Genomic DNA, 26,546 nt, shown 5'->3' with positions numbered 1-26,546 from the left:
GAACACTGGAACAGGTTGTCTGTCCAGAGGCGTTGTGGAGTCTCGCTCAATGGAGATATCCCAGAACCGTCTGGATGCAGTCCTGTGTCATGTGCTCTGGGATGCTTGAGCAGGGAGGTTGGACCAGGTCCCTTCCAACCTGTGGTCCCTTCCAACCTGACCCATTCTGTGATTCTGTGAAATAGGAAAAAAAAAAAACAAACACCACAAATTTTAGCTTTAATAAGGTTTGTTCCCATCATGGCCCTTGGCGGCAGCTCCTCACACCTAACTTTGCTCGTGTCTTCATGGGGGGGTCGCTTGGGCGTTGCTTTCCCAGCGCCGCCGGGCGTGGGGCAGCAGCGGGTGTCACAGTCGTTCCGCGTATCGCGAGAGCAGCCGGGTGGCGGCATCGCCGGGTGCTATTGCTGGCGTCTGGCTCTCTCACCTTCCTCTTCTCCTCCAGGGCCCGAAGGCAGCGCGGAGCTCGGAGCTGGCGCCGGGCGGCCGCGCCCCCCCCCGCGCCGCGCCCCCGCCCTTCGCCGCAGCCCCCGCCGGCGGCGGCCCCGCCGCGCCCCCTGGCGGCACCCCCGGCGCGCCCGCCCCCGGCTGCAACCACGACCAGCAGCTCAGGTACGGCCCGGCCGTGTGTCCGACCTGCCCCCGCCGCCTCGGGACCCCCCGCCCTTGGTACCCAGCTAGGCACTGAACCAAAACAGCTGCGCTCCGACACCCTGAAGGCTCAACGACAAGCCATCCCCACTAGCAGGAGCAAAAGTAATGTCGCTGCCCTGAAACCCCACGCTCGTGGGGAAATTATAAATGTGGGTTGTATTACTGTACTAATCAGATCATAAATTTGGAAATAGTTAATGCTTTAGTTTTGCTGAGTGAAAATAGCAGTCAAATCGCAGATCAGATCTTGTAACTGGAGTAATGCAGTGGTGAATTAAAACCTCCTGAGTATAGGTGTCTGATCCCTTAGCATTATGAAAAATGGAAATCTTGCTACTGGCTTTAAAGAGCACAAGGTGAATTTAACCGAAGTTGTAAAATATTACTCAAGCAGCCAGATACTTGGCAGATAATAATAAAAAAACATGATTTATTAGTCGTGTGCCAGGCACCCACATCATCCCAGAGGGCAAGCACTGCCCCAGCCTCCTCCTCCAAGTGTCCAGGATGTGCCTGCCACAGCTAGAAGCTGAGGTCAGACCTCCTAACACTCAGCCTAGTGCCATGCCTGTGAAAATGTCCTGTTTCTGTTTGCAAAATGTGTGGTCCTTCTGTTCTCGCAATGTCATTCTTTCTTTTTTCCCATGCATCAGACTGTTGCTCAGCCAGCCTATTCAGCCCATGATGCCTGGGTCCTGTAATGCAAGACACTCTTCAGACCTCAGCATGGCAGGATCCCAGGCTAAGTATGTGACTTGTCAAAGATAAAACATCAAAGTTGCTTTTGAGGGGAAATGGCCTTCTTTCGTAAGATGACAAAGTAGTTATAAATATCATGAATGTGTTACTGTGCCAAGCCTGCCTTCCAGTGTCAGGCTCAGCCTTACTCTGCCTGGTTACATCAGGAAGGATGACAGAGAGAAATACAATGTGCCAGTGGCATCTTAACAAGCCATGGCTGGGGAAATTTTTGCCCCTCACATGCTGCTTGCTTCAGCACTGGAACTTCTGACCCATCACAATAAATGTGAGAGAGAAAGTCAGCACTGACCTGGTTGAAATGACTGGTGCCATGAAAACCCCTGCTCTCTAGGCACTGAGCCACTGGTGTTATGCCAGTGGAGCTGTGCCTGATCTACAACAGCAGAACTGAAGAACCAACAGGCCCCTGCCCTCGTAAAAGGTGCTGAACAAACCACTTCAGTTGTTTGTCTCCTCAAAACTTAGAGGAAGGAAGCAGAACACCAGTCAGACTCTGACTTTTTTTTTTTTAGCTGTGTTTTGTCACTGAACTGTACTTAATTGGGAATTGCGAGAATAATAGGCAGCTCTTTGTACCTCATTACTTTAAAAGTAATTCTGTATGTTACCTCAGGAATGTAGGTATTCAGTACTTCTTTTTTTTAAACATTGATTATTGCTGTTTAAGATTGTCTTGAGTTATATTTGTCAAATTTAAATATTGTAAATCTGCTTTTATGCCTCTGAATAAAAGAGGCCTTATTTGCAAAGATGGATCTCCCAGTTCACATAGACTTCCTGACTCATGGGACTCTTTTATAGGAGCTCACAAGTACCCAGACTGTAGCATTCCTGACTAACCCCTAATGTTGAACAGCTGTTGAGTGAACACAAGCCACACTATGATCTCATCACCCATTACAGGATAAACAGAATTAGGCTGGGTTGGCAATAATTCCATTGTGGTTTTGCCCACAGCCTTCCACTAAAAAACACATATTAAAGCTTTGCTATGCAAAAACAGAATGGCAAGAGGAGGTGACTATTTTGTTTCTGTCCCATCCCTCACTCCAGAGGGTTTCTAGAGGCTTCTTCTATTCCTACAATGGGGCTCATGGTGATGGGAACTGCTGACCGTACTTGGCAATATGTGTATGAGCAGCTTAAGAAGTAATCAACCCCAGCCATGTTTCTGCAGGAGATCACCACCCCACAGGCAGTCACAGGGGAGCACAGGCAGCAGGACAGGAGGTGCATTTACTTCTCTCTTGCTGCAGTTCAGAGCTCAGCATATTAAAACAGAATCAAAGGCCATTTGGTTTAATGAACTTGGAATGTGAATGCTGTGGCTGAAGAGAAGACATACATAAACCAGAATCTTTAATGAACCTAAAATGTGATCTGGATTTTGAGGTGAGATACATTCTTCCCTCCAAGCCCAGCTCATGCACACAGTAAGGGAAAACAGTGCTGCCAATGGTGCTGTCATTCATATTAGCAGGTCCCATGCATGAGAATCCTTTATTGGGAATTATTTGGGGTTTTTCAGCCTGGAGAAGAGAAGGTCAGGGTAGATCTGACAGCAGCTTTCCAGTACCTAAAATGGGCTACAAGAGAGCTGGGGAGAAACTTTGTACAAGTGTACGTAGTGATAAGACAAAATGGGTTTAAACTGAGAGTCGGTTTAGATCATATATTATGAAGAAATTCCTACTGTGAGCATGGGAGGCACTGGAACAGGTTGCCCAGAGAGGCTGTGGATACCCTATCCCTGGAAGTGTTCAAAGCTAGGTTGGATGGGGCTTTGAGCAACCTGGTCCAGTGGAAAGTGTCCCTGTCCATGGCGTGGGGGCTTGGCACTAGATGATCTATAGGTTTCCTTCCAACCCAAACCATTCTGTGATTCAATGAATTATTAAGACTAGGGACTGCCATCCCTATCCTAAGAGAACACCTTTGCTTCCAACAGTTTGTTCTTGATTGGTAGGTATTCTCAAACCCAACAAATGTTTCAAAGTTTGGAAGTGCAGACTTCCAGCAGCAGCTCTCCAATCATACTGATGGGACAAGCAGTGTTAAACCAAGGGTTCACCACTACACCTCCTTCCCAGCCATCTTCTCTGCCACCTATGCAACTCCAGCACCAACAGCATCAGCAACAACGCTACCTGCAGGTAGGACAATGAGGGTGATGTATAAAATGTACATGCAGAGTAATAATGTGAATGGGCTGTGCAAATGGGGCTCCATGTGTCTACTGGAACGTGATCCTGGCAGAAATGTCCATTTTAGAGATAGCAACATATATGAGACACTGATACAGTGTCATGTAGCACTATAGCAAGGGAGCAGTGAGAACAGTCAGAATATTTAAAAGGAAATTACTAATTCTGTACATTGGAAGCATAATCAGATTATCCTGGATATATTTAAAGTTTATTTCTAGCTGGAGAAAATTGCTGCCTTAGGATTTATTCTGTACTCTTTATTCAGTATAAAATTTGCTTATTTTACAAGTCAAAAGATGATTTTTAATTACTAGCATCAACATAAAATGAGATCTGGATCAGATATCTGGATCCCTTCAGTAAATTAACATACTTTCTCAACTCCACAAGGCAAAGAAGATAAAGTGGAGCTCATTGCCTGGAAGAACCAGGTGATTTGAAGATGTAAAAATATTTATTTTTTGACCCAATTCAACACATACTACAGTAAAGGGGAAGGGGGGAAAGGAGGTGTCTGTTCGTTAACTCAACAGGCACTGAACTGAGTCTATAAAAGCTGGTCATGTATCCACTGGCATCACTGAAAGAGTATCACCAACCTCAAATGATTAAGCTGTTGTTATTGAAATTAAATCCTTATCATAGCTGAGAATTAATGAAAAAAAGTATGACAGATACTGTTTCCAGTAAAAGCATCTGCAAAATTCACATTGACTTTACCACTGCAAGGTCACACCCTACTGTAAACTCACAAAAAGGAAGAGCTAGAAGGGACAGCATGAAGCACATTGGGATCCCTGTTTCATTTTTGTTTCATTTCTGTCATCCATCTGTATCATTTCTGACGTTTGCCCACCCTGCTCCTAAACAGGCTTTTCAGAATAACCTGCAAATCTCAGGCAGTGCAATCCTAAGAGAAAACTTTTCTCAGTGCCTAGTTGGAATGTTGTTTGTTGCAATCTATGTCCATTCCTTCTAGCGTTGGTTAAGCTAACCTCATGCCAAACAGCTCCAGAAATTAAAGCCAACACCCTAGTAGTATTTTTAAGCATCCTGTACATTGAGGATGTACATTAAACATGGGAAAGAATCAAACACCACAATAAATTTTATTTTATCTGTAGGTGCAAACACCAAGTTCTTTGCACAATGAACAACCCGATTCTTTGCTCCTGCCATCTTACTCACCACAGCAAGGAAATATGGGGTATCATCAGACACAACAGCAGCAGCAGCAACAGCAACAACTAACATCAAGAAGAAGGAATAGCTTATCAGAATCATCAAATTTACCACAGCCACTGCGATAGAGTCCCACCAGCACAATCAATGCACGATTAGCTTTAACCAATGGGCACATGGGGCAGAAGAGAATGACTTTGTACTTACTGTTCTGGCTTTTGCACAAGCATTTCTTTCAAAGCTCTGTGACAGAAGTACGCCACAGAGTGCAGACTGCAACTGACAGCGCATTTACAGCACGCTGGATTCAGTTTGCACTATCTCGTGAGCACAGTATGTACTGACAGAGTAAAACAAAGAGGAACCCTACCCTGTGCAGCCTCTATCACCAATGAGTGCACAGGAGAAGGCGTTCAATCTCAGCATGTCATTCTGAAAGCTATCTGGCAATTCCAAAAGACTGTTGGCAGACTCGTGAGGTATTTGGCCTTCACTGTTTCAGTTCTTCTTTTGTGTATGAAAAGCACTGCGTCAAAGGTCTATTGAGGAGAGAACAAGAGATTATTTTTATTATGATTATTGTTATTATTTTGCACAACTGCACAGAGGACAAAACCTAGGCACTTTCTGTAAAGAGAAGTTTGTTTCTTCATTCTTGTGGCCAAACTAGCACATCCAATGGAGGAGAAAGCCCAGCCATTGGTGAAGATGGTCTACAGCTCATAACCCTTGATTTAGAATCTGAAAAGTATTATGCAGCTTACCCTAACTGTTCTTCATTATGAAACAACCAACCAAAAAAACAAACCCACAACCCACTCTAGACTGTTTCCTACATGAATTGTGATTGCAAAAGAGAACTCAAATTGTAAGCACAATCATGCAGCTCTCCAGTAGTACAACATGAATCCTTCTTCAACCTAACTCGCCCACTCCAAGTCTCTGAGAAATATGCACTGTGTTTTGGCCCAGTGACTCGGGATGCTGCAGACTATTACATATCTCTTTCATTGTAACATTTAGGATTAAATTTTCCTTTGGAGGAAAAAAAAAAGAAATGCACTTTTCGCTTTTTTTGTATGTTTTCCGTTGATATGTTTCTAAGAAAGATTTTATGTAATTATTAAATAAAAAGTAGTGTATTGTACAGCTGTTGTAATAATGACCTATTTCTATATAAAATAAAATTATATGGAATTATGTGGAAATTATTTTGTATATGAAATATCAACTCATTTCACAAGTATAAAGATTGTGCTTGTGCTTTTTTGTGAGTGGGTATTTTGTAATAAACTAATTAATTAGAAATGTTTTTGTGAAGGGAACTGCTGTTTCATGCTATATACAACTCAAACTATTATTTTTTCCATTTAATGATGGACAGTTGTCTTTATTTGTAGAATAAAATAAAATAGCCAAAAGGCTTTATTGCAGGACTTGCACACATTTTCCTGTGACTGTTCAACTATGTGATTCAGTTTAGACTTTTTATCTTAGCCATAGCCTTGCATGGTGTTTGGCACGTGGTTAGCAAAAACAAGTATTATCCTATGGGATTTTTGTCATGGCATAGACTCTGAGAATGATACCTCAGGAAGTTATATTAGCTGCTAGCGAAGACAGTTCATTTTAAGCACCTTTAAAACTTTAAAGACCTCAGGCAGCTCTGTACTTCCAACCAAACAGTTTTATATTAAGACAAAACGGATGATTTAAAGAACAGTTTGACCCAGCACACACAAGGGCTTTGAATCATGTCCAGCTTTAGTGTTTTAAGATATTGCTGTCCTGAGTTTTGTGACACATCTCTTCTGGAATGTTCACGCTGTAGACAGTCTGGTTTCCACTTTAGCATCCTTGTGCAGACTCTTTTTAATGTTAAATTCAAATTGACTACAGGATGGAGCAGATAGGGTATAGGTCTGCTTTCCCTCTGCTGACTCTGCTGCAGGAGCAGCAGCCTCCAACACAGATTGAGGTGGATAACTGAGCATAGTAATGTCTTCATTTGCCACAGCAGGACTGAAAGGGGATGGCCCTCAGGGCAGCTTGCAGCCACTGGAGCCAGCATTAGCTTCAAGAAAGTGCAGTCATGCCCTTCCCACCCTTCAGTACCAGCGATCACATCACCAGAGACCAGCGTGTTCTGGTTTCTGTGCCATAGAGGAACAATGGAGGTAATCGGACTGGCAACTGGAAATAGTGAAAGAAAACTTTTCAAGAAATGAAAATGTTCATTTGCCCTGAGTTCTGAAAAAGTTAAAAATCTCCTGAAGAAAACCCACTGGCAAAATGACCTTGTTGCTTTGACAGAAAACTGGGTGGTAGCACTGATCAGTGCATATGTATTTCAGTCCATACAACTCCGCAGGTTTATTTCATTGAAAGAAGATAAGGGAATCAAGTCTAGTCTCTAGGAAGTGTTTAGCTAATAGATCTGGTCTGTAAGAAAGTGTTTTTACTGCCATCTTTAGGTACCTGTGTGAGTTAGCCGACTCATCTCTTTAAATTCTTGTGTTCAGTGAAGCAAGAGTGACCCCACCAGATGAAGATTAGAAAGCTAAATCCAGAGGTTTCACTTAATGTCTGAAGGAACCTCCCTCTTTCCATAAACTATAGACAAACCTAAGTGAAGCCCAGTTGGCTAAGTTGGAGGCTAACTTTATAAATTCCAGCCGCTCCTGTAAGGCCTTATCCTGGGAAAGGGGAGGAGAAATCTGTAAGTTCAGGCAGGAAGAGGTAACAAAGGAACATGTACCTCGTAAGAAAAACGTGGAAGCAGCAGTTGATGGATCTCAACCAGTGACAGAAGTCCCAGAAAGGGAACATTCCTTTGTTTTACTCTCAGAGATAATACACCCACATCTCTCTCTCCCAACTGCCAGTGGTATGTCCAAACCATGCTCAGCCTTGAAGCACTTATCTTTTCTAAAACTAGCAGCACTGTAAGCTGTTAACAGAGAGAAGCTGCAAATACTGTTGGGTTGCCTTCTTTTAAGTTGGCTTATTACACTGTTTGGAAGGATACAAAGTGGTTGCAAGAGCAGATTTATGTCAAGACCCAGTTTTTCATGATCTGTCTCATTTCTTCCCTGTACACACACATTCTGGTTTGGGATTACTGTACTTGTTCCCTGTTGCACACACAAAGCAATGCTAGTTCTCTTCACAGAGCTGGGCTGTTGTTTTAGTTCATTATAGCCGAGATCCAGCTTGTTCCAATATAATCCCTCAGTTTGGGCCGGTTTTCCGGGCAGGTGGCCAAGCGGGGTGCTTACAGCAGGCCACTGCTCCATGCCGAGATGCTTCGCTTCTGTCTCGGGAACAGGAGCTACAGATCTGAAAGGGGAAAAACGTTTGCTAGAAGCACAACTGCGCCAAGCTGAGCCCACCACACAACTCACATGAGAGAGGCTAAAGAGGGCGCGGGCACCAAACACCGCCGTTACCGGCACACAGACTGAACATCCCCGGTACGGACACACACAGACACACACGGACAGACGGCCCCACCGAACCCCCCCAGCACCGGCACACGCAGCCCCCGCCCCCTCAGGCCAGCCCCGCCCCGCCGAGCCGCTCCCGGCGCCGGCGCAGTTTGTTCCACCCTCGTCCCGGAAGGGCTCCTGTTTCCCGGAGTGCCTCGCGCGCTCCTTTCCGGCCTGTGCCCGGGCAGGGTGAGTGCTGGTGGGGCTCCGTCCCGCCGAATCCGCCTCCATCCTCCCCGCAGACCCCGCGGCGCGGGGGGTCCCTGACCCGGCTCGGCGCGGGGGGCGGTCCGGTGCGAGGGGCACTGGCTGGGAGCTCCCGGCGGGCCCCCGTTCGACGGGAATGGGGCCCATCTCCTACCCTCCCCCCCCGTCTCTCAGGCCCGGGGAGGCCTGCGGGACAGATGGGAGGTGGATACGGCCCGTGCTGTCAGTCCCTGGAAGGAACCGCTTAGGCATCGTCATGTTCATTCCGGGCCGGGCTGAGCTGCCCTGCCGGGTCTCCTTGAGGAAAGAGGGCTTTGGACACACAGAATCAGGATGGGGCCATCGTAGGAGCGCTTGGGGCTGGCCGGGAGCCCGCTCTTCATGTGAGGTGGTCATAGTATCGGGTGTGCTTCCTGCGCCTCTCAGGCAGATAGAAGTAAAACACTTGTGATACTGGAAAGCTGCTGCGTGTAGCCTGCGACTGGTGCGACCCGGGGGTTAATTAGGTTTAGGTTTACAGTTCCGAATGTGGGAGTTGTGTGGTTCGTAAGGGTCTGGGGAGGACGGGAGGGAAGGGGACGGGAAAAGTCCCGAGGGAAGTTGGTTTGACGCGTGTACGGATGTTTTTCAGCGTTGCTCAGATGGCTCCTGCAAAGAAAGGCGGCGAGAAGAAGAAGGGGCGCTCTGCCATCAACGAGGTGGTAACGAGGGAATACACCATCAACATTCACAAGCGGATCCATGGCGTGTAAGTTGTTGTTATCCCTTATGTTAAGTGGCATTTGGATGCGGCTTCGATAGGTTTTAAAGGGCAAAGGAGGACTGTCCTTATTGCATGTTGTTTGCGGTCTCTTGTGCCTCGGTTGTGTCCCGAGGAAGTAGCTCTGTACCTGTGCAGCGCCACACTTTGTATGTGGCTTTCTTTGCTGGTGAGTGTTCCAGGACTTGAATTTGAAGTTAGATCTATTTACTTCTGTGCACAGGTTGTCATTCTTTCCCAGGCAAATGTTTAAAGTTTAGCCCACTGATTAAGTTTTAGAAATTATATAGTGCTGTAGTCAAATGATTGGCTTTGTGCTTGTCGTGAAGTCATGTGAGGTGTAAATTCGGGTATGATTTGAGTTAAAAGGATATTTGTTGTACGTAGATGGAATTTTACCTGATAAAATGTTGAACCTCATAAAACCGTGTAGTAGTGAAGTATTTGAGAGGAAACTGCATCACCCTTACATTCTGTGTATGGCTGCAGTCATGTGGAAGACACAAGCTGAATCAAAATGATTGGGGAAATGGCTGAAGTTAACTTGGAGAGAAATGAGGCAGTGAAATATTGTAAAACCATGGGTGAGAAGGGGAGGCAGTGGTATTTTTTAATTGGCGGTAAGATGTTCTGGCCTTGCCTGTTGATTGGCAGTTCAGTCTGTTTTAAGGCAGATGATCCTGCTATCCACTTTTCTTTTTGTGTTATCCACTTTTTGTGCATGGTGTGTGCTAGGGCTGCAATGCTTTTTGTTTAATGCTTGTCTCACTTGTAATCATGCACCCACTTCCCATTTCTAACACTAAATATCAACAGCGATGTGCAAATAATACTAAATATAACCCACTGTGGGACCTCAGGCACTACTGATACAGCTTCATGTCACAGTGTGAGTATAACATATATGGCAAAACACTCACAGTGCAGCTCTAACTTCTGTTGTGAATGCCCAGTCCTGCAGGATCTATCCATAATGGGCATGAGACAAGCTATACTGGTAAAAAAAAACCAGTTCTGATGGTGGTACTGGTGCCATCCTGCTAGCATGAGAGAAAGTAAGTACTTTGTAGGAGAAGCTGTTATTCAGAATAATGTCAGTTTTATTCTTCTGCAGTTTATTTTAATACTGTTACAGTTCTGTCAAGTTTGTATTACTGTTGTTGCACTGCTTTTCTCATAGGCCTTCTATTCAGTGTCTGAAACCTCTGATCTCTCCAGTAATGTTGTGATCTTCCAGCACACTGACATTAAAACTGAAGGCTTAAGATTCAGGAGATCTTGGGGTTGCATAGTTTTACTGAAATTATTCTCCCTAAGTATACGAGGTTTCTGTTAGGCACAAGGTTAGTAGCTGCCTACCAGGGTAAAAGTGTAGTCATGCTGTGATGCAGCTGTTTGTCTGCTGTTGAACACAATTCTTTAGGTTGTATGTTTAGAGAACACCAGCAAATGCTGCAACATGCAACATTGAATGCTGACAGTGTCCTGAAGTTAAAGAAATGGCTCTTGTGTTTGTCCTAGGGGCTTCAAGAAACGGGCACCACGCGCTCTCAAGGAAATCCGTAAGTTTGCGATGAAAGAGATGGGTACTCCCGACGTTCGCATTGACACCAGACTGAACAAAGCAGTCTGGGCTAAAGGAATAAGGTGGGTTTCTGCAGCTTTCCTTACTGGGTATGGAAGGACTTGGAGGGGTAGAAACATTTGTATGCTTCTTGCAGTGTTTGCATTTTCTTTGCAGATGTGTTTTTTCTTACAGCATACATACCAAGCTAATCTTTCTGTCAGCTCTGTATTCTGGTCAGTTCTCCCAGCATATATGTAGCAAAGCTTTGGCAAACTCTGGGACTGAAAGAGCTTCCTTCTACTTCTAATAAGAATAAAGTGAAGAAAAGAAGGAATGTGGGTTTAGGGGTGGAGGGTGGGGGAAGAGAAAGGATTGGGGTATTGTAATACTGAAGTACCCTGACCCCTATCACAGCAGACACTTTTTATGGCCTTTTAGTGATACCTTTGGTCCCAAGATAGGTGCCTGGGATTTGTGTAGTGTGTCTGAACAGGATTAGATTTTAAAGCCTGCTGAAATGATAAGTGCTATGCGACGTGGTAAGTAGGTGTGTTTTAGATAGGGCCATTAATCTTTTCTTCAAAGGACAAATGATAAGTAGTTTGAGGGTCAAAAACTCCAGCTTCCATTAAATCACTGCTACAGAGGCAGCTGATTTGGCATTTGACACGTGTAAAGATGGTCCGAAAGAACTGCTGTGAGGAGTGGAACTTCTTAAACCATAATAAAAGGTTAATTGGGATTGATGTTTTGAGTGATGCACTGGATACACAGAGTTTTAAACCATGTCTTTTGGGAGTTGGATTCCTGAGTCATATTTACAGTGGTTTACCTGGTATTGTGTGACCAAACCTTCCTTCAAAAACAGCGTGGGACTAAGTTATTGGGTCTTGTGGACAGGGGTTTTCTGTCTTTCCTGTTAAACTTTACAGTTCATACCAATGAAGAAGTAGCAGTGGAAGCAGGACACAGCATAACTTCAGAGGTTTGTAGTGAGGCTACTAACCAAGACTTCCTTATATTAACTGGTAGCAGTGTGGCCTGTGGAGCAAGAAGTCACCATATCTGTCTTTCCAGTTTGAGCTTGCAGTTTTTACTGATTAGAATACATAATGTATGCAAAGTAAGATATCATGCTCTGGAAGGATCAGGAGTGGCTAAAATCACCCATGTCAGCTCCTATGATAGTGAGTGACTTACATAAAGTATGAAAATGCTTTTGACTTGTGTCAGGAAGGGAGTAAAGCAAAGCAAGTTCCTGTGTCTTGATTACTGTGTACTGCTACACTGTGACTTCCTTGTTACAAACAAAATCATCTGTGTAATTTAGTTTTGATTTCAGGGGCTTAGTGAGGAAGCAATGTTGATCAGTTGTGTGCCTCTAAGTAAGATCTTCGTTCAGGTTAGACGCTCACTAGAATTTCCACGTGACTTCTGGCATACAGATTGGGCAGTACTTTAACTCTGGACAGGGGCCTTGGGCTTTCACAGCAGATTGGTGGGTTTTTCCTCACCATTTTCTATTGTGGTAAGAAATGCTTGTTAGTAACAGCTGCTTGCTGATCATGTTCATGGGCGTTCATGTTCACATTCATGATGATCGTGTTCACTTCATGATCACCTTCGCAGCTGATGATGAAGTGACAATTTCCTGGATCGGTAGTGGACAGATGATGCACTTCTGACTTAATGCACCTACTGGATTATGGATTCATCTTATTCAAGGCTCGCTTCAATCCTACCTCCTCCCTTTATTAAAACTAAACAAAAAAAACCCTAAAAATCTCTTTTAAGGCAAACGGTACAATCTCTTAAAGGTACAGGATTTTTCTCTTACTATGAGGGTGAGATAGAAAGAGAATTGACTCATCATGTCTTTGCACAAATAGGCAGACCTTAAGAATTTGGGGGGGGAGTAATTATGGAAAAAAGAACTTTTCAATGAATTCACAGGTTTCAGTACATAGTTTACTAAAAATTAATCTGCCATCTTCATTTTAGGAACGTTCCTTACCGTATCCGTGTACGTTTGTCCAGAAAGCGCAATGAGGATGAAGATTCACCAAACAAACTGTACACACTGGTCACCTATGTACCAGTGACAACATTCAAAGGTGAGGAAGGTTGCATGCCACCTCTCATGCCATGTTTCTCTGCACAAGTAGCAAAGCAGGACAGCTCCTCCTGCAGTACAAAATTCAGATGAAAAGCATGCTGAAGGGCCAAAATGCTTGCTTAAACTATGTCTGCTGTAGAAACCAGGGCTGCTAGCTTGCCTGATCTGCATTAAAATGAATACAGAATTTTGTGAAATAGTCATGTAAATTTTGAGAGATCAAGAAACACTGGCCAGAGTTGTTAGGGTAGTTTTAAGGTTTGTTTTCCCATATAAAGCCCATCCTCTGATGTCAAAAGCTCAGGCAGGTTGAGCCCTTTCTGCTTGTCATCTGAGAAAAATCAATTCTGCATATAAAAAAACCAACTTCATGTTGTATCGTACTTGCCTATATAGTTTGCTCTTCCAGAAGTAGATCAACTAACTAGCTTTGAAACAGCTTCACATTTTCTCGTGAAGACTTCCATATACTTTAAGGGAACTGTCTTAGTAACATGTGGTGATACAATTTCTTGTTTTGCAGGTCTACAGACAGTCAATGTGGATGAAAATTAATCAGATTTGTATTACAATAAAAGGATAAAAAGAAAGTTTATCCCTAAGTTGTTGTTTTTATTGTCCAGTCTCTTCAAGCTGTCAGCTGTGAAACATTGAGTTGAACAGGTACCAACATATTAAAGTATCTTGTTTTCTTTAGACTTGTACATAATGGTGTAATTTGCTTAATTAAAGATACTGTAGACTTCTGTTACATGTGAATGGAATAAGGAGAAGATGTGAATGTTCTTTGTGGATGGCAAAGTCCTAGTGCTTTTGTTCTGTTCCTGGGGCAGTAAAGAGACACTACACAGGTATTTTAAGTTAAGGCCAAGTTTGTTTAAAAAACCGAAAACAAGGAAAACCCAACCAAAACTGATGTCTCATATATTTCATACATGTAATCTCTTGTGGATGACATAAATTCCCTGTATTTAGTCCCCTGCTGGCCTCGTAGGCAGACTCAGTAGGCTTCTCCCAAAGCAGCTCTGTATGCTACATGGAAACAGCTTTCTGACTAGTGAAGTAACTGTGATCATGCTAGCTCAGGGAATCTGTGTAATGAAGTAAGGATTAAAAGTACTTACCTTCCATAAATCAGTAAATACTGTCAATGCCAGTCTTGTACAAAAAGGGTTTATTGAAAAGTGCATGTTTTTACAGACAAACATCAGAAGCACAGTCCATGTACATTTATCATTTGAGCAAGACATACAAATTGGAATACAATCAAATATATTAAAATAGTTTCAATTACCAGCATTGAAACAGGTTTCAGTATTAGTGCAAAAAAAGGCAACCCAAACTGCAGACAGCAGATGAGAAGTGTTTTCCCCTGTTTAAAAAAAAAAAAAAAAAAAGGACAACTGGAGCCAGCCTCTGGTCTCCCAGCACGGAAGAGGGCTTCAGTGTCTTCACACTGTAGACAGATGTTTCCTTTTACATTCAAAACAAGAACATAATAAATCAATGGCACAAAACAAACCTACGCACCCTTTAGCTTTTAAAGCTCTTAAACTGAAAACCACAGACCAACAAATTATCAGAAGTCCACTGCTAACTGAAAGCCTTTTACAGTATGTGCTTTGGCATAATTTCAGTGCATTTCAATTTTTACATGTTTGCTGCTACTGCGTGTTTGGTTTTGTATGTTCATTCCGTGGTGAGCAGCTCACTCCATTTGTTTTGAGACTATATTGATTTAGCTTTGCATTCTCAAGTTTTGGTTTCAGTTCTAAGGGTTTTTCAAAGAAGTTAACTAATGATTGTTCAGTCAGGAGGGATGCTAAAATATGTTCAAAAGAGACAGTCCAGTCCCCTTCAGTCACAGGAGAAGGTTGAGAGTCTTTGTGAGGGGTCTTCACAGTGTCAGTAAAAACAGCATCCTGGTCTGAAGCAGAGGCCTCGGGCTGTAAGTCCTCAGTGAACTCATCTGATCCACTCCCCAGGCTGATGCTTCTTTGTCCTACTTCTCCAATCTGAAGTAACAGTGTGGTCACAGTGGCAATGGCTTGATACAAATCATTCTCCTCTGGATCTTCATGAAACATGCTGTACAACGTCTTGCAGAACTGAATAAACTCTCTCTGTAAAGGATGAAAAACCAACATCAAAGCACTGAACAGCCATGTTATGGGATCAGTGCAGGAGTCAGGGGAGGGCACGGTACTGCAAAGGCAGGCAGAATGCTGTGTACATTTATATGCTCATTTATAGCTTCTGCCTGCTTTTAAAAAATGCTAGTGAAGGGATTTCAACCCCCACTGGTGCTAGGAATCCTTGTGCTGAAATCAAAGAGGGTACAGAGCAGTGAAGTATTTTGATGCTTTGATGAAGATCTGGACCCGCCAGGTGGCCAGAGGGCAAGTGAGATATAAGGCAAGGGATAGTCCCTTACTGGTGGCTGTTACACAGAGTGAGTTATAACCAGTCATCCACAGGCCTGCAAGCCACCTCCCTTCTGTTTCTCTCCCATCTTTCCCCAGATCTTTTTCTTCTGCCAGCAAAATTCAGACATCTTCCCAGCCTCTTTCCCTCCCTCACTCACCCATCACAGGTGATTATCAGACTAGAGAGGATGTTTCCATATCCTCAGTGTGATGCCTTTAGGAGAGCTCATGTGTCCCTGCTGAGCTGACAGGTGAGATACATGCCACCCATTTAAAACTTTATGTACCAACACCAGTTTGTTTGACTAATATGGGACCCTTTTCCCTCCAGTAGATTTCCTTATGCCAGCAACATAATAAAAAGCTACTGGCATTAGGGAGGAGATAGTAAGATGACAACAGCCTTCAGCTGTTTTACTTCATGCAGTTTTAGTCAGTGTTTGGCTATGACAGGGCAAGTCCCAGTTGGTGGTGGACTAAGAAGTCACTGGTTTGGTGCAGAGGAGGTATGGGAAGACAGAACAGCGATATGCGTTCCCGGGAATTCTTGGGCTTAGGAGGAGGGCTTTATCCTGCCTGCATAAGCCTGTTTGCTTGCCTGTTCTGCTGCAGGTGAGTGTAAATCTGAAATTCTATTCACCAGACAGTCTGAGTAGAGGGAACTGCTAAAAAGGTAGCTGAGAGTTTTTAAACACATGCTCCATGGATCAGAGGACCCCAGTCCTTGATGCATGAAGGACTGAATCTAAGTACAGGCTGAAGTCACACTTTCTCAGAAAGAGGCAAACTGTTGTATTCAGTCGTTGCATTTTAAGTACACTTACACTTAAAAACAGATTACAATCTCTAAGGTACATACCTGGCTCATTTTTGGCAATTCTTTTTCAGTTTTAGTATCTTTTTCTTTGGCTAGATCCTTCAGCATCTGCTTCAATTGCTTTTGGTAATCTACTGCATCACCTTTTTTTGGAGCAGACATAAAAAGGAGAATTAATTTTCAAGTCACTGGAGTAAGTTTACATTTCAAAATAAACCCCAGAGAGCAGAGGTAACATGGTAGGGATCACAAGTGGGTTATCTCATATGCACACGCATTAGAGAACCATTTTGGACATACCATTTGATTTTCCAATCACTAGTGGTCTTGATGTTGACAGCAAAGGATTCTTTAATGGTGACTGGCTGTCTCGCTCATTTTCTGTGAGAGCTATCCAAAAAAAAGTGACAAATGTAATCCTTCGAATTCTGCATAATGGTTATTTATGTTTCTAGAACTTAGATATTTGAAGAAAGCAAAATAATGGGGCAAATAAGTTTTTTAATACTTTTAAGTATTTAAAATTATGTTACTGTAAGTAAGACTTATTCCGCAGCTGGAAGTTTGCCAAGAATGGCACATTTAATTAAAATCTCTGAACAGAGGAACTACCACAGAATTTTGTCACCTGATCAAAACTGGATCAAGATATGATAAGGAGATCTCTACTGTACATGGCGTACAAGCCATTCAAAAATGTTATTTCAGTTCATATTTTGTCTGGAAGTAACCATGTAATTGGTTGCAAAAGATCTCTGAATGCAGCAGATGTGTGAGCTTTGACATTGTAATCTATAAATTTCATCCAAAAAAGGTTTGACTGGAGTAATTTGTAAAATGTGGTGAGCGTAACTACAAATGTACATCCTATACGCTCCCAGTTGGAAGGAAGCAAGATTAAGATTTTTATTAAGCAGCTTTTTCCCAAAAGCAAGAGATTTTTTTTTGGAAACAGAGGTATTCATTCTCTTTCAGATTTCTTACCTGGTGGGATATGCAGCTTATATAGTAACTTTATCTTTTCATTCATTTCTCCATTATACATAATATCTGCAAGGCAAAAAAAGAACAAGAAGGAAGTGAACCAAAGCACAACACTTCCACAGTTTAAAATAAATCAGGCTTCTCTCTGTGCACAGAGGATAATTGTTTACATGGACAATAAACATATGGCCAGTGTATTACTTTAAGTTGTGCCTGTCAATGAGGAACAGCAGGTGACAGCCATCTGTTTGGTCTTTGTTCTTGTAAAGTAGATTGGGAGTACCTAAGCCTATGGAGCTTCAGCATTGTTTAAAAATATCATGGAGGATGGCAGGGAATCTAGCAAAGGCTGTTTGCTGCCACAGATTAACAGGAATGTGAGGGGGGAGAGACAGAAAACTCTGGGGACACGATATTCTTAGTATTTCTCCCCTTCAGTTCTTACTGCTGTTCTATAGAGTAAGCCCAAAGGAGATACCTATTTAACGTGTAATATAATTCACACTTTCAATGACCACTAAAAATAAGATTCTAAACTTTCAAATGCACTGAAATACTGTGAAGAACTTTTTTAATTTAAAGTTATATCCATCTAAGAATCAAATAACAATATAATACAGAATGCCTTAAGGTTCACATAAAAAAATTCTAAAAATCTTAAGTGGCAAGAACAAAAATTTATGGATTTTTACTGAAGCTCTGAATGTTGATTCAGTTTTTCCCGCTTGAGATCAGGCAACAGTTGAGATATGGCACTTTCTCTTCAGCCAGATTTTGGGACAGGCAGCTTCATCTCATTAGGACAGCTGGTGGCCTCAAGACCAACCCAAGCACAGCCCTCAGTCCCTGCTGGCCAGATTTTTTTTGTTCTGCTTGAAGTCAACATGTAAGGCAAGCAGCAGTGTTTAAGTCTTTAACAAGTGGTTACAAAGAGATATACTGAGATTTCAAAGATATACTGACAGCAGCCATCGAGTAGAGAGGATTTCCTAGCATTCCATACAGACCCAAGTACAATTTTAATTCATACAAGATTTTAAACAAAATTACTATTGTCTAAGATATCAATTTTTTAATACAAGATTCAGTCATCTCCTTAGGCTGTCTTTTAAATCAAATTGACTTTGGGTGATTGGAACACAAAAAATCAGTAAAGGTCACTGATTAGGATAATGACAAGCCCTAAAAAAACGTCCTCCCCTGCCAGTCATACGGCATTTTAACATTCACATCTCTCACACATGCCATCCCCTTCTCTGCCCACCTTCCACCCTGCAGGTGAGCTGATACCTAAGCAGCTGGCGAGCCCCTTAAATTCGATGAGCCGGTCCATGTTCTCATCCAGGAGCCGGAAGGTCCTTTGGGCGAGGATATCAGTGTGCTCCCCGCAGGTCCAGGGCGACACCAGCCTGTACAGGTTGGTGAACTGCTGGGCATCGATGCGGTACTGCTCAGCGTACGGCCGGCTGGGGTCGTGCCGCTCTGCCACCGGGCTCGTCATTTCCCAGTAACACCTTATCAAATGTTCCCTCTAGGAGAAAGCGGAGGCGGGAGAGGGGTTATTGCACTGCACAGTGTCAGAGAGCACCACCAGCAGTAAAAGGCATTCACATCAGACTGCTGTAAAATGCTCGAAATTCTCTTTGCGTGAGGTGTCACACTGACCATTTCTGCGTGAAAAAGCAAATCTTCAATCAGAGCAGCCAACCGCTCTCACAATTTGTAATGGATAATTAATACATTTGAAGGGAGACCGTGCAAATTCTTGGAATAAATTCACTGTGGGCTACTGAAACTCTATTAGCCACATCTGGCCCAGGATGTTCCTAACCAGCCAAAGGTACAGAGGGTCACAAAAAACACAGAGTAAGCATTATACAGGCTTGACCTGCTCATTTATTCTCTCTCAGACATCTCCATTTGGATACTGTACCTATTAGTCTTCCCTTAGGGAGAGGCAAAACAAAGAGTCCTAACGAAGCAAGCTGTCCTCAGGGAAGCAAGGAAAATAAAGAAAAAGGAACTGCCACCAAGAAATTAAATAAGAGGAGTGTGAGCCAGTTAAAGCTCAAAACCTGCGCAGTGAGCAGCAGGGGCGAAGCACTGAAAAACAAGCTCCAGCAGCATCATCTTACAACCACTAATGGAAGGAGGAGCTGCTCTTAGTGACAAAACTGTGTAAAACTAACAACATACCACAGTCATATTCTCAGTATTTATGGCTGTGGACAATACACAAAAGAAATAGCCCATTAAGGACACTGATTACAAGCTTGGGCCTCTAAATCAAGTACAGTTATCTAAGCTTAGATGTCCCTGTCTCCAAATAACTTTACTACCAAGTTTTGTCAAATATCAGCTTGACAGAAAGGAACCGAAGTAGAAACTCCTTTCAGTTTAAAAAAAAAATAAAAAAATAAAACTGTTAGAAATTAGGAACAAATAGCAAGGACACATGTTTGTGGAGTTTTCTTTCCCTTATGGAAAATAGTCTGCCTTTAAACAGCATTAAGAAAGCAGGACTCAAAAGCACTGCCAAGATCACAGTGAGCAGAGCTACATATTATTTAATTTATTCTGCATGTGAAAGTTACCAGAACCTCACTTGTCAGGGACCACTTCCAAGCAGCAAGTTATAAAGGAAACTCTGGAGCAGTCCTCCTCTGAAGGATCTGTGCATTACTTACTACTCCTCTTTAACAACTGCGCAACCACGGAAAGCACAAAATGGCATGATCCCATCCAAACAGCACCGCCCAGGCACAGGACATGAGGTCCAGGGCAGCAATGCAAAGTAACAGCTGGAAGTTACACCCAAAGAAGCCTCAAATAGTGCACTGCCCGCTTTTAAGGGAGACTGACCTTGAACAAGTCATACAATTCCTCTAAATCTTCAGGAAGAATTGAAACATCTGGGATGACAACTCTGAGCTTAAAAAGAAAGAAAATCATGTTAGTGACAGTCTCTACTGCCTTCATCGCTGACAGGGGCAGGCCCACGAGCCCTGCAGGGACTGTACTGACATGCTACAGCTGAAACCACAGTATTGAAAAATCTTTGCAATGTTTCCCCCTTCTTTAGGTTCGCCAGTTGGACAGGTCCATTGAAAGAGAAATCCCTCAAGGGCTATTACAAACAAAGACAGGAAGTCCCTAAGCTACAGGTCACAGGAGGCCAGGGAAGCATCGCATCGTGCTCTGTCTCTTCTTACACTCTTCCCCAGGCATCTGCCCGGGGCCAGCCATGGTCAGAGACAAGGCACTGGGCTGGTTGGCCCTGCAGTTGTTCTTAACTGTAAAGCCACCCTAGAAAATAATGCACACGGCTGCAAAAGAAAAATCCTCAGCATCCTAGGAAAAAACTTTTTCCAGAAACAGTAATGATTCTCCCTTGTTTCAAGGCCTGATGGCACCTTTTTAAAAACTAAACCGGTGTGCCCCCAGAGAGGCAATGTTAAGCTACCTCGGTCAAAGTAATACCCTACTTACCACATTTTGCTTGGTTGTATCTTCGTGGCTCTGCAGGACACGGATTCGGTGTTTGTAGCGCATGTGCTCTATCTGTGCCACAGAGTGGTCTCCAAATTTCTACAAAAGAGGAAAAAATGTTTATTATTTGTGTAGTATTTTGTGATATTTGTATTTCTCATTTACTGGAAATAAAACTTTTAAAGTACAGCAGGACCTTGAAGAAAAAGCATACCCAGTCTCTAACTGATCTCTCAGTGTAGGTATTCATAATACACCTAGTCTTGTGCATTTGAGCACTTTAGCTAAGGAATCTGTAAACGTGTATTAACTTCCAGAGCATCCATGTTAAATTTAACCTTTTTCTTCTTTAAAATTCTAACTTAACTGACCAGTAGATACAGAGCAGTATTTTACCTCATAGGAGTCGTGAATCAGGTTTGCTATTTCAGTCACTGGAGAGGCTTCCTGGTCATCACTAAAGAATGCATGGTGATTACCAATAGGTGGTAGAGGGCTTTCCTCATTTTTGACATGCTCTAAAAACCTGAAGAGGAGAAATACATAAGAACACAGATCACACTGCACTATGCTCTTCTCAATTCAAATAAGCAAACAAGTCTTATAGCTCAGACTTAGAAATAAATTGGGTTTTGGGCAAGCTTAGCTTTTTAGAAGTGGCTTTGTGATTACTCATCTGAGGAACAGCAAGCCAGCCAAATGACTAAATGCTGCCCAAGGAAGAAAACTCCTGTCTCCTTGAAGTCTGGAGCAGGAAGCCTGTCACTCCAGGGAAGGCACGAAGAGCAGCAGTAAATATTGCACGTTGACGCAGTCAATGCATGTCTCAGCGCTGCCAGGAAATTTCACAGGACATCTCGTCCCATGTACAAAGCCCATTGTTTAAGGCAGACACTGCAAAAGCAGCAACAGCAGCAAGGCAACATGGAGGGTCCTGCTGGTGCCTACCTAGATGGAAGGAGCACTCCTGCATGGCCCATACCTGCTCAGGATCATCAAGGCCTGCCCATCGTCCTTGCTGTTACACAGATCCACAGCGTTGGCCTCCAGGATGGCCAAGCCCAGCTGGAAAATGGCTTTGATGCCATCATAGAAGAAGCAGTCTACAACATTCACAGCACTTTCCAGGGGCATGATACTAAGGAAAAGGGTAAGGAACCAGGAAAGAGAGATGGAAGCTAAGGCTGTCAGATCCTTCATATGTTCAGCCAGCTCCGGAAGTTGCTCTTTTATAAGCTCTTCAAACACCGATTGGTCTACCTGAGCACCTGCAAGTCACAAAAAAACAGTATTAGCCAGGACTGATAAAGAAAAAAATATTCTTTGAAGGTAATCATTGCTGTCAACTATCAACTGCAAGAGTTTCTTAAAATTTAAACTGACAAGATACACATGCAGGTACAAAGAAAAATCCCATCATCCTCCAGCTGTGAGCTCAGCCCAACCCTCATGTCCATAATCCTTACTGTACAACTTTCTGCAGAAAGAGTGTGTTGATTCTCCTAAGTGTCTTTAGGGTGCAATGAAATAGTAATAGCAGCAGCTGTTGGTTTTGGCTACCAGAGCAAATAGAAATTAAGTGCTAGCAAAAGCAATCTTAAAGCATTTTACTGTTCGATTTGGGATCTATGCAGTGAAAATAAGACCGTACACATTCCTCTCCAGTGTATGTACTCAAGCAAGTGGGCAGTAAAGCTTTCATTCTAAGTGAGGAAATGTAAGATGGAAATCCAGATATGGCTTACACACACTAAGCAGGAAAAAAGTATTTATACATAAATACATGCACAGATATAAATATATACTTACATGCATAATTATATATATATAAAGAACAAAGGATTTCTGTAATGCCCAGATAAAAGCTTTCCTAACTGTCCCAACCAGTCTTTCCAAAAGAGCAGATCCAGGCTATGCTTTAGCTACTAGCTCAGTTCTGCCTTGTCAGCAGCTATTGTAGAATCAATATAGTTTCTTATCACTGAAGTGGCCTGTGTCTACAAACCAGATCTGCCACATCAGGGCTTTAACCAAAGACACTACAAGTTAAAAATATTCCTGAGTACAAAATGCAGTTGGCTTTTCAAGTATTTTCTCTTTCCTTTCAAGTTATTTCATTTCTTTCTCATAGTCCATATTCTGTTAATATTAGCAGACTATTTTAATTGCTATGAAATTTCTGAGACATATATATCCCTAGCACTCAAAACTTCTGTTATTCAAAAGCAGAATATAACCTGGACAATCTGTGGCAGAGCGGCAGCATCTTTTGGCTTTGCATCCAAATCATGGAGAAAACAAAACCAGCTCTGACATTTTGCTGTCTTAGAACTTTTCACATCAAGCCACAGAGAGCTTCTAATGGTGACTGAACAAACATTACAGGACCACAAATCAAAAGTAAGTGCCCAGGGGCATGCAAAGAGCTTTTGAGAAACACATCAAGCATGGTGCTTTGAAGAGAAAGCCTTCTCACATCAGATGGTCATAAGCAAGAAGGGTAAAGAAAACAGGAGAAAACAGACTGGGGTTACTCAATAGAGGGCAATTTTTGTGTTTTGTTTTGTTTTTTTAATAAGCTTAATGCAAACAATTTAATAGCCATAGTTAACACACACACAAAAATTGACTTGGTTTTAGAGGTTTTTTAAGGAAGCCAGAGACTGATAGGCAGATACATATAAAAAGATCATTCCAGACTCACTGGCAAAAGTGAATGTTTAAAAGGAACATGCAATGCTGCCTAGATATTTCACAGATCTTTTTATAAAAAGTGTTGACATTACAAATGAAAGTCGAGTAGATGTATTCAAAGGGACTTTTCTGCCCACCTATTCATTGGGCTCCCAGAAATCATGAAATCTGAGCAACTGAATCTCTAATGTACTACAGCATGAGACCATGATGAGGTGGGAAAATACCAGGGCATCCATTTAAAAAATGATGACCCGAGATGCAAGCTAAATGATATCTCCAGGACTGAAAAGGCAAATCAGAGAAATGAAATAAGGTTTTCAGTGTTTCAATAGTTACAGTATCAAGATGATGACAGCCTAACTAAGATAAAGCAGGGTAAGATGGCCTGCTGGTTTATGCAGAGGATAGAAAAGTCATGGTAATACGAGAATAGGATATTCATGACCCTTGCCATCACTCTTGACCCAAGAACAACTTGTTTCTATCTTGCAGCTATCTGCTTATAATTTCCTCTATGCATTGCAGAGGGGAGAAGGAGAGAGGGAATTCCTGAAGGAGGAGCCCTGCCTGCAGGCCTTTCACATTTGCAAGCAGTGAAATGAAAATGCTTGTGAAAGGACAGAGTGGTCACAGATGGAAAGGCTGAAGGAGGGAGCTGGTCATGTTATGCAAGTAAAAAGGTCGAGTAAGACTGAATTGCCTAAGCAATTTTGAAAACAAAAATTATAAATAAATAAACACACAGATAAATAAATAGAAGATTTTGAAAGTCATAAAGAAAAGGCCCAAGAGAAGGCCTGCTATAACCAAGGTCATTAATTCAGTAGCTGTTTTGACTGTAGAGATTACTGGCTGACACTGAAGAGGAAAAGCACAGTGACAGGTAGCAAGGTCAGAGGTCATCAAAGTTACAGAGAGATCAAAATTTGGACAACAGTGTTGGCAGTACAGACAGAGGAAAAGTTGGGTCTTGGAAGTGCTATACAGGAAGAAACAATACAAAGTTTAGACAAGGGCTGGTTGCAAATCAAAAAAGAAGGTCGACTGAAATGCGAAGCCAAGAACACTAACTCGGGCAACAGGAACCAGAGGTGGGGCAGGGTGGAGAAGATCAGTAGCACCGATTTGGGCACATTAAGTTCTAGGGTAAACCAAAGTTGCAGAAGTAACTGCTCAGTGAAGCAACCATGCTGAAAAACTAGACCTCTGCCATTCAGAGGGAGCAGGGGAACTTCCGAGCTGAAGCTCCCGGCTCTGCACCGTAGTGAGCCATGGCAGTATATCTTCTAGAGTCACAGCACTCTTTCCTTGGGGTACAGAGGACAGGAAAACAGAGAGACAGGACAATTAAGACTCTCAGCAGTCAAACAATGTACACTGCAGCCGTGGCAACTGACAGGCAAGATACAAACCCAAATTAAGCATAACTCAAGGCAGCGATATGGCTGGCCAAGTGACACAACTCATTAGTTTGGTTGTGGAGAATGCTACTTAGGGGCAATAACCCAGCAAGCATCAAAGTTATCAGTAACTCAAGGCACGCTGATGATACCTAGAAATGCACAAGGACAGATAAAGCTGTTTCTCTTTTAATCAAGGAAGGAGGCAGACAAACATGGAAGTCAGTCATCAAAATAGCAGTTTAAAGTCACGTGGGAGACAAGAACCAAAATTCTGACAAGTGGGACAGTTACAATGCCCAGTCCACTAGTTGAAAATATCAGTGGCATTCAAAGCACCACAAAACATCCTAAGCATCCAGCTAACTTTGGAATAACTCTGCTTGAACTTACTTCCTGCCAGTTCAGTGACAAGACAATAACTGTCCAGCAAGACAGTATCAGAAGGGAGGTATGACAATCCCATCCTTCAAGGAAAAGACTGGAAATACTCTCAAATATCTCCTTCCACTCCCCAGACATCATAAGAGTGCCCAGACCATTTCTACCTCCCAGAACCACTACCACCAGGGATTTCCTCCTATCCCCATTTGCTCCCAAGTGACCCTGATCCCTCCCTTTGCCACAGCAATGGTGTAACACCAGACGGTGTAGCTAACGACTAAGGTTAGCATAAAAGAGGAAAAAACTATCAAACATTTCTGCAAGGGGAGGAATTCACTGCAAAGAACAAATACTCTTCTTGTATGCATTCCTGCACTTACTGTGTGGAGCTGCTCAGCCCCTCTCTGTGCTTGAGGCAGATGTTTGCACAACAGTTTTAAAAATAATTGCACTGCAAAGAGCAGGAGACACAGCACACGCAGTGCATGGCATGCTCTGCAGAGTGACAGGGCTTACTTCCTAAATGCATCTCACATTCAGAGGGTTTTGTATAAGCCCTCATTACAAATAGCTAATTTAGGTGCAAACCTGCATTGCTCCAGCAGCCAGGCAATTCAGACAGCTCAGATCACAAATACCTACTCTAGCAGATCTTTCCTAGGTTCAACTTAAACAGCTCAAGTCTCTAACCAAGACCTGTAAGCTTTTTTATTTTTACCTAACAGGCAAAAGTGTCACCGCCTTCTGATCAACAGGAAAGAAAAAGACAAGCCGTAAAGTTGAGCATATATTTATAGATCTTGCAATTCAAACCCTTCAAACCAAAACCAACTCTGGCTGGAACTGCTGTCCCTGCACACCACACAAGTAGATGGACCACCTCATCTGTGGGGTCTGGATCTCAGCAGACCCTGAGCATTTTACTCACCCCTGTGCAGTGTGGCTGCCCCTTCCCTGTCTGCAAGAAGACAGACACGAACTCACCTATCACTCGGTGGTTGAAGTAATCCGGCAGCATTCGCTCACACACAGCAACCAGCAGCCAAAAGGCTTCCTCCTCTTTGGCATACAACAGCAACACGGAGGTCAAAATATTCATAGACTTACAAGGGCAAAGAAGAAAAAGGGATTTGTTAGTGACAAAAGCTCAATTGTGGTAACTTTTATAGAAAAAAAAGTAGCGCAACATGATGTAAACAACTAAAAAAAAAAAAAAAACAGGAAGAAAAAGAGACATAGACAGCAAATACATAATTGCAACCCAAAGGCGTAACAAGTTTTTCAAGCCTTTGTATACTGTTTTTCATAAGAGCAACAGGAAACAATGGAGAAAAGCAGAGTACAGGATTTGCCTAAATAAAAAGCAGGTAACTGACAGTGCAAGATGTTTTGGGGCTGCTTTTGCC

General features: G+C 42.8%; 3 protein-coding genes across 8 annotated transcripts in view; 2 read left to right on the top strand and 1 right to left on the bottom strand.

Annotated features, from left to right (window-relative positions):
• The window catches only part of NPAS2 (neuronal PAS domain protein 2), a 52,156-nt gene extending 45,909 nt beyond the window's left edge, over window positions 1–6,247 (top strand). For all 4 annotated transcript variants that reach the window (XM_039390545.1, XM_039390544.1, XM_039390543.1 and 1 more), the window contains 4 exons: window positions 446–612; window positions 1,308–1,400; window positions 3,383–3,569; window positions 4,748–6,247. In XM_039390545.1, coding sequence (XP_039246479.1) covers window positions 446–612; window positions 1,308–1,400; window positions 3,383–3,569; window positions 4,748–4,933 — 633 coding nt within the window. In that variant the 3' untranslated portion in view covers window positions 4,934–6,247. The remainder of the gene's footprint in view (window positions 1–445; window positions 613–1,307; window positions 1,401–3,382; window positions 3,570–4,747) is intronic.
• Window positions 6,248–8,392: 2,145 nt separating this feature from the next.
• On the top strand, window positions 8,393–13,548 carry RPL31 (ribosomal protein L31). The gene is made up of 5 exons (XM_027718059.2): window positions 8,393–8,482; window positions 9,132–9,248; window positions 10,782–10,907; window positions 12,829–12,941; window positions 13,467–13,548. Exons 2-5 carry the CDS (start codon window positions 9,142–9,144, stop codon window positions 13,496–13,498), a joined length of 378 nt encoding a protein of 125 aa, XP_027573860.1. The 5' UTR covers window positions 8,393–8,482; window positions 9,132–9,141; the 3' UTR covers window positions 13,499–13,548.
• A 558-nt stretch (window positions 13,549–14,106) lies between these two features.
• Window positions 14,107–26,546, bottom strand: part of TBC1D8 (TBC1 domain family member 8) — a 50,725-nt gene continuing 38,285 nt past the window's right edge. For 2 of the 3 annotated variants that reach the window (XM_027718053.2, XM_027718054.2), the window contains exons 11-20: window positions 26,125–26,242; window positions 21,642–21,927; window positions 21,056–21,185; window positions 20,660–20,758; window positions 20,033–20,101; window positions 18,461–18,701; window positions 17,171–17,236; window positions 16,487–16,576; window positions 16,229–16,329; window positions 14,107–15,066 (exon numbers count right to left, since the gene is read on the bottom strand). In XM_027718053.2, coding sequence (XP_027573854.1) covers window positions 14,608–15,066; window positions 16,229–16,329; window positions 16,487–16,576; window positions 17,171–17,236; window positions 18,461–18,701; window positions 20,033–20,101; window positions 20,660–20,758; window positions 21,056–21,185; window positions 21,642–21,927; window positions 26,125–26,242 — 1,659 coding nt within the window. In that variant the 3' untranslated portion in view covers window positions 14,107–14,607. Of the gene's footprint in view, window positions 15,067–16,228; window positions 16,330–16,486; window positions 16,577–17,170; window positions 17,237–18,434; window positions 18,702–20,032; window positions 20,102–20,659; window positions 20,759–21,055; window positions 21,186–21,641; window positions 21,928–26,124; window positions 26,243–26,546 lie in introns of those variants that run through there. The other variant, XM_027718056.2, reaches the window with a different exon arrangement.

Source organism: Pipra filicauda, unplaced genomic scaffold (genome assembly GCF_003945595.2).
Source record: "Pipra filicauda isolate LSUMZ 115617 unplaced genomic scaffold, ASM394559v2 scaffold83_size3615187_pilon, whole genome shotgun sequence".
Classification (NCBI taxonomy): Eukaryota; Metazoa; Chordata; class Aves; order Passeriformes; family Pipridae; genus Pipra; species Pipra filicauda.
Note: the sequence above shows the minus strand (reverse complement) of the source record. Positions and strands in the feature narration are given on the sequence as shown.

Bases quoted from the DNA above. Each gene is read 5' to 3' on its own strand.
- RPL31 (XM_027718059.2), top strand. From the start codon at position 9,142: ATGGCTCCTGCAAAGAAAGGCGGCGAGAAGAAGAAGGGGCGCTCTGCC. The intron at 10,908-12,828 runs GTGGGTTTCTGC...TCTTCATTTTAG, and splicing joins GTCTGGGCTAAAGGAATAAG to GAACGTTCCTTACCGTATCC. The intron at 12,942-13,466 runs GTGAGGAAGGTT...CTTGTTTTGCAG, and splicing joins ACCAGTGACAACATTCAAAG to GTCTACAGACAGTCAATGTG.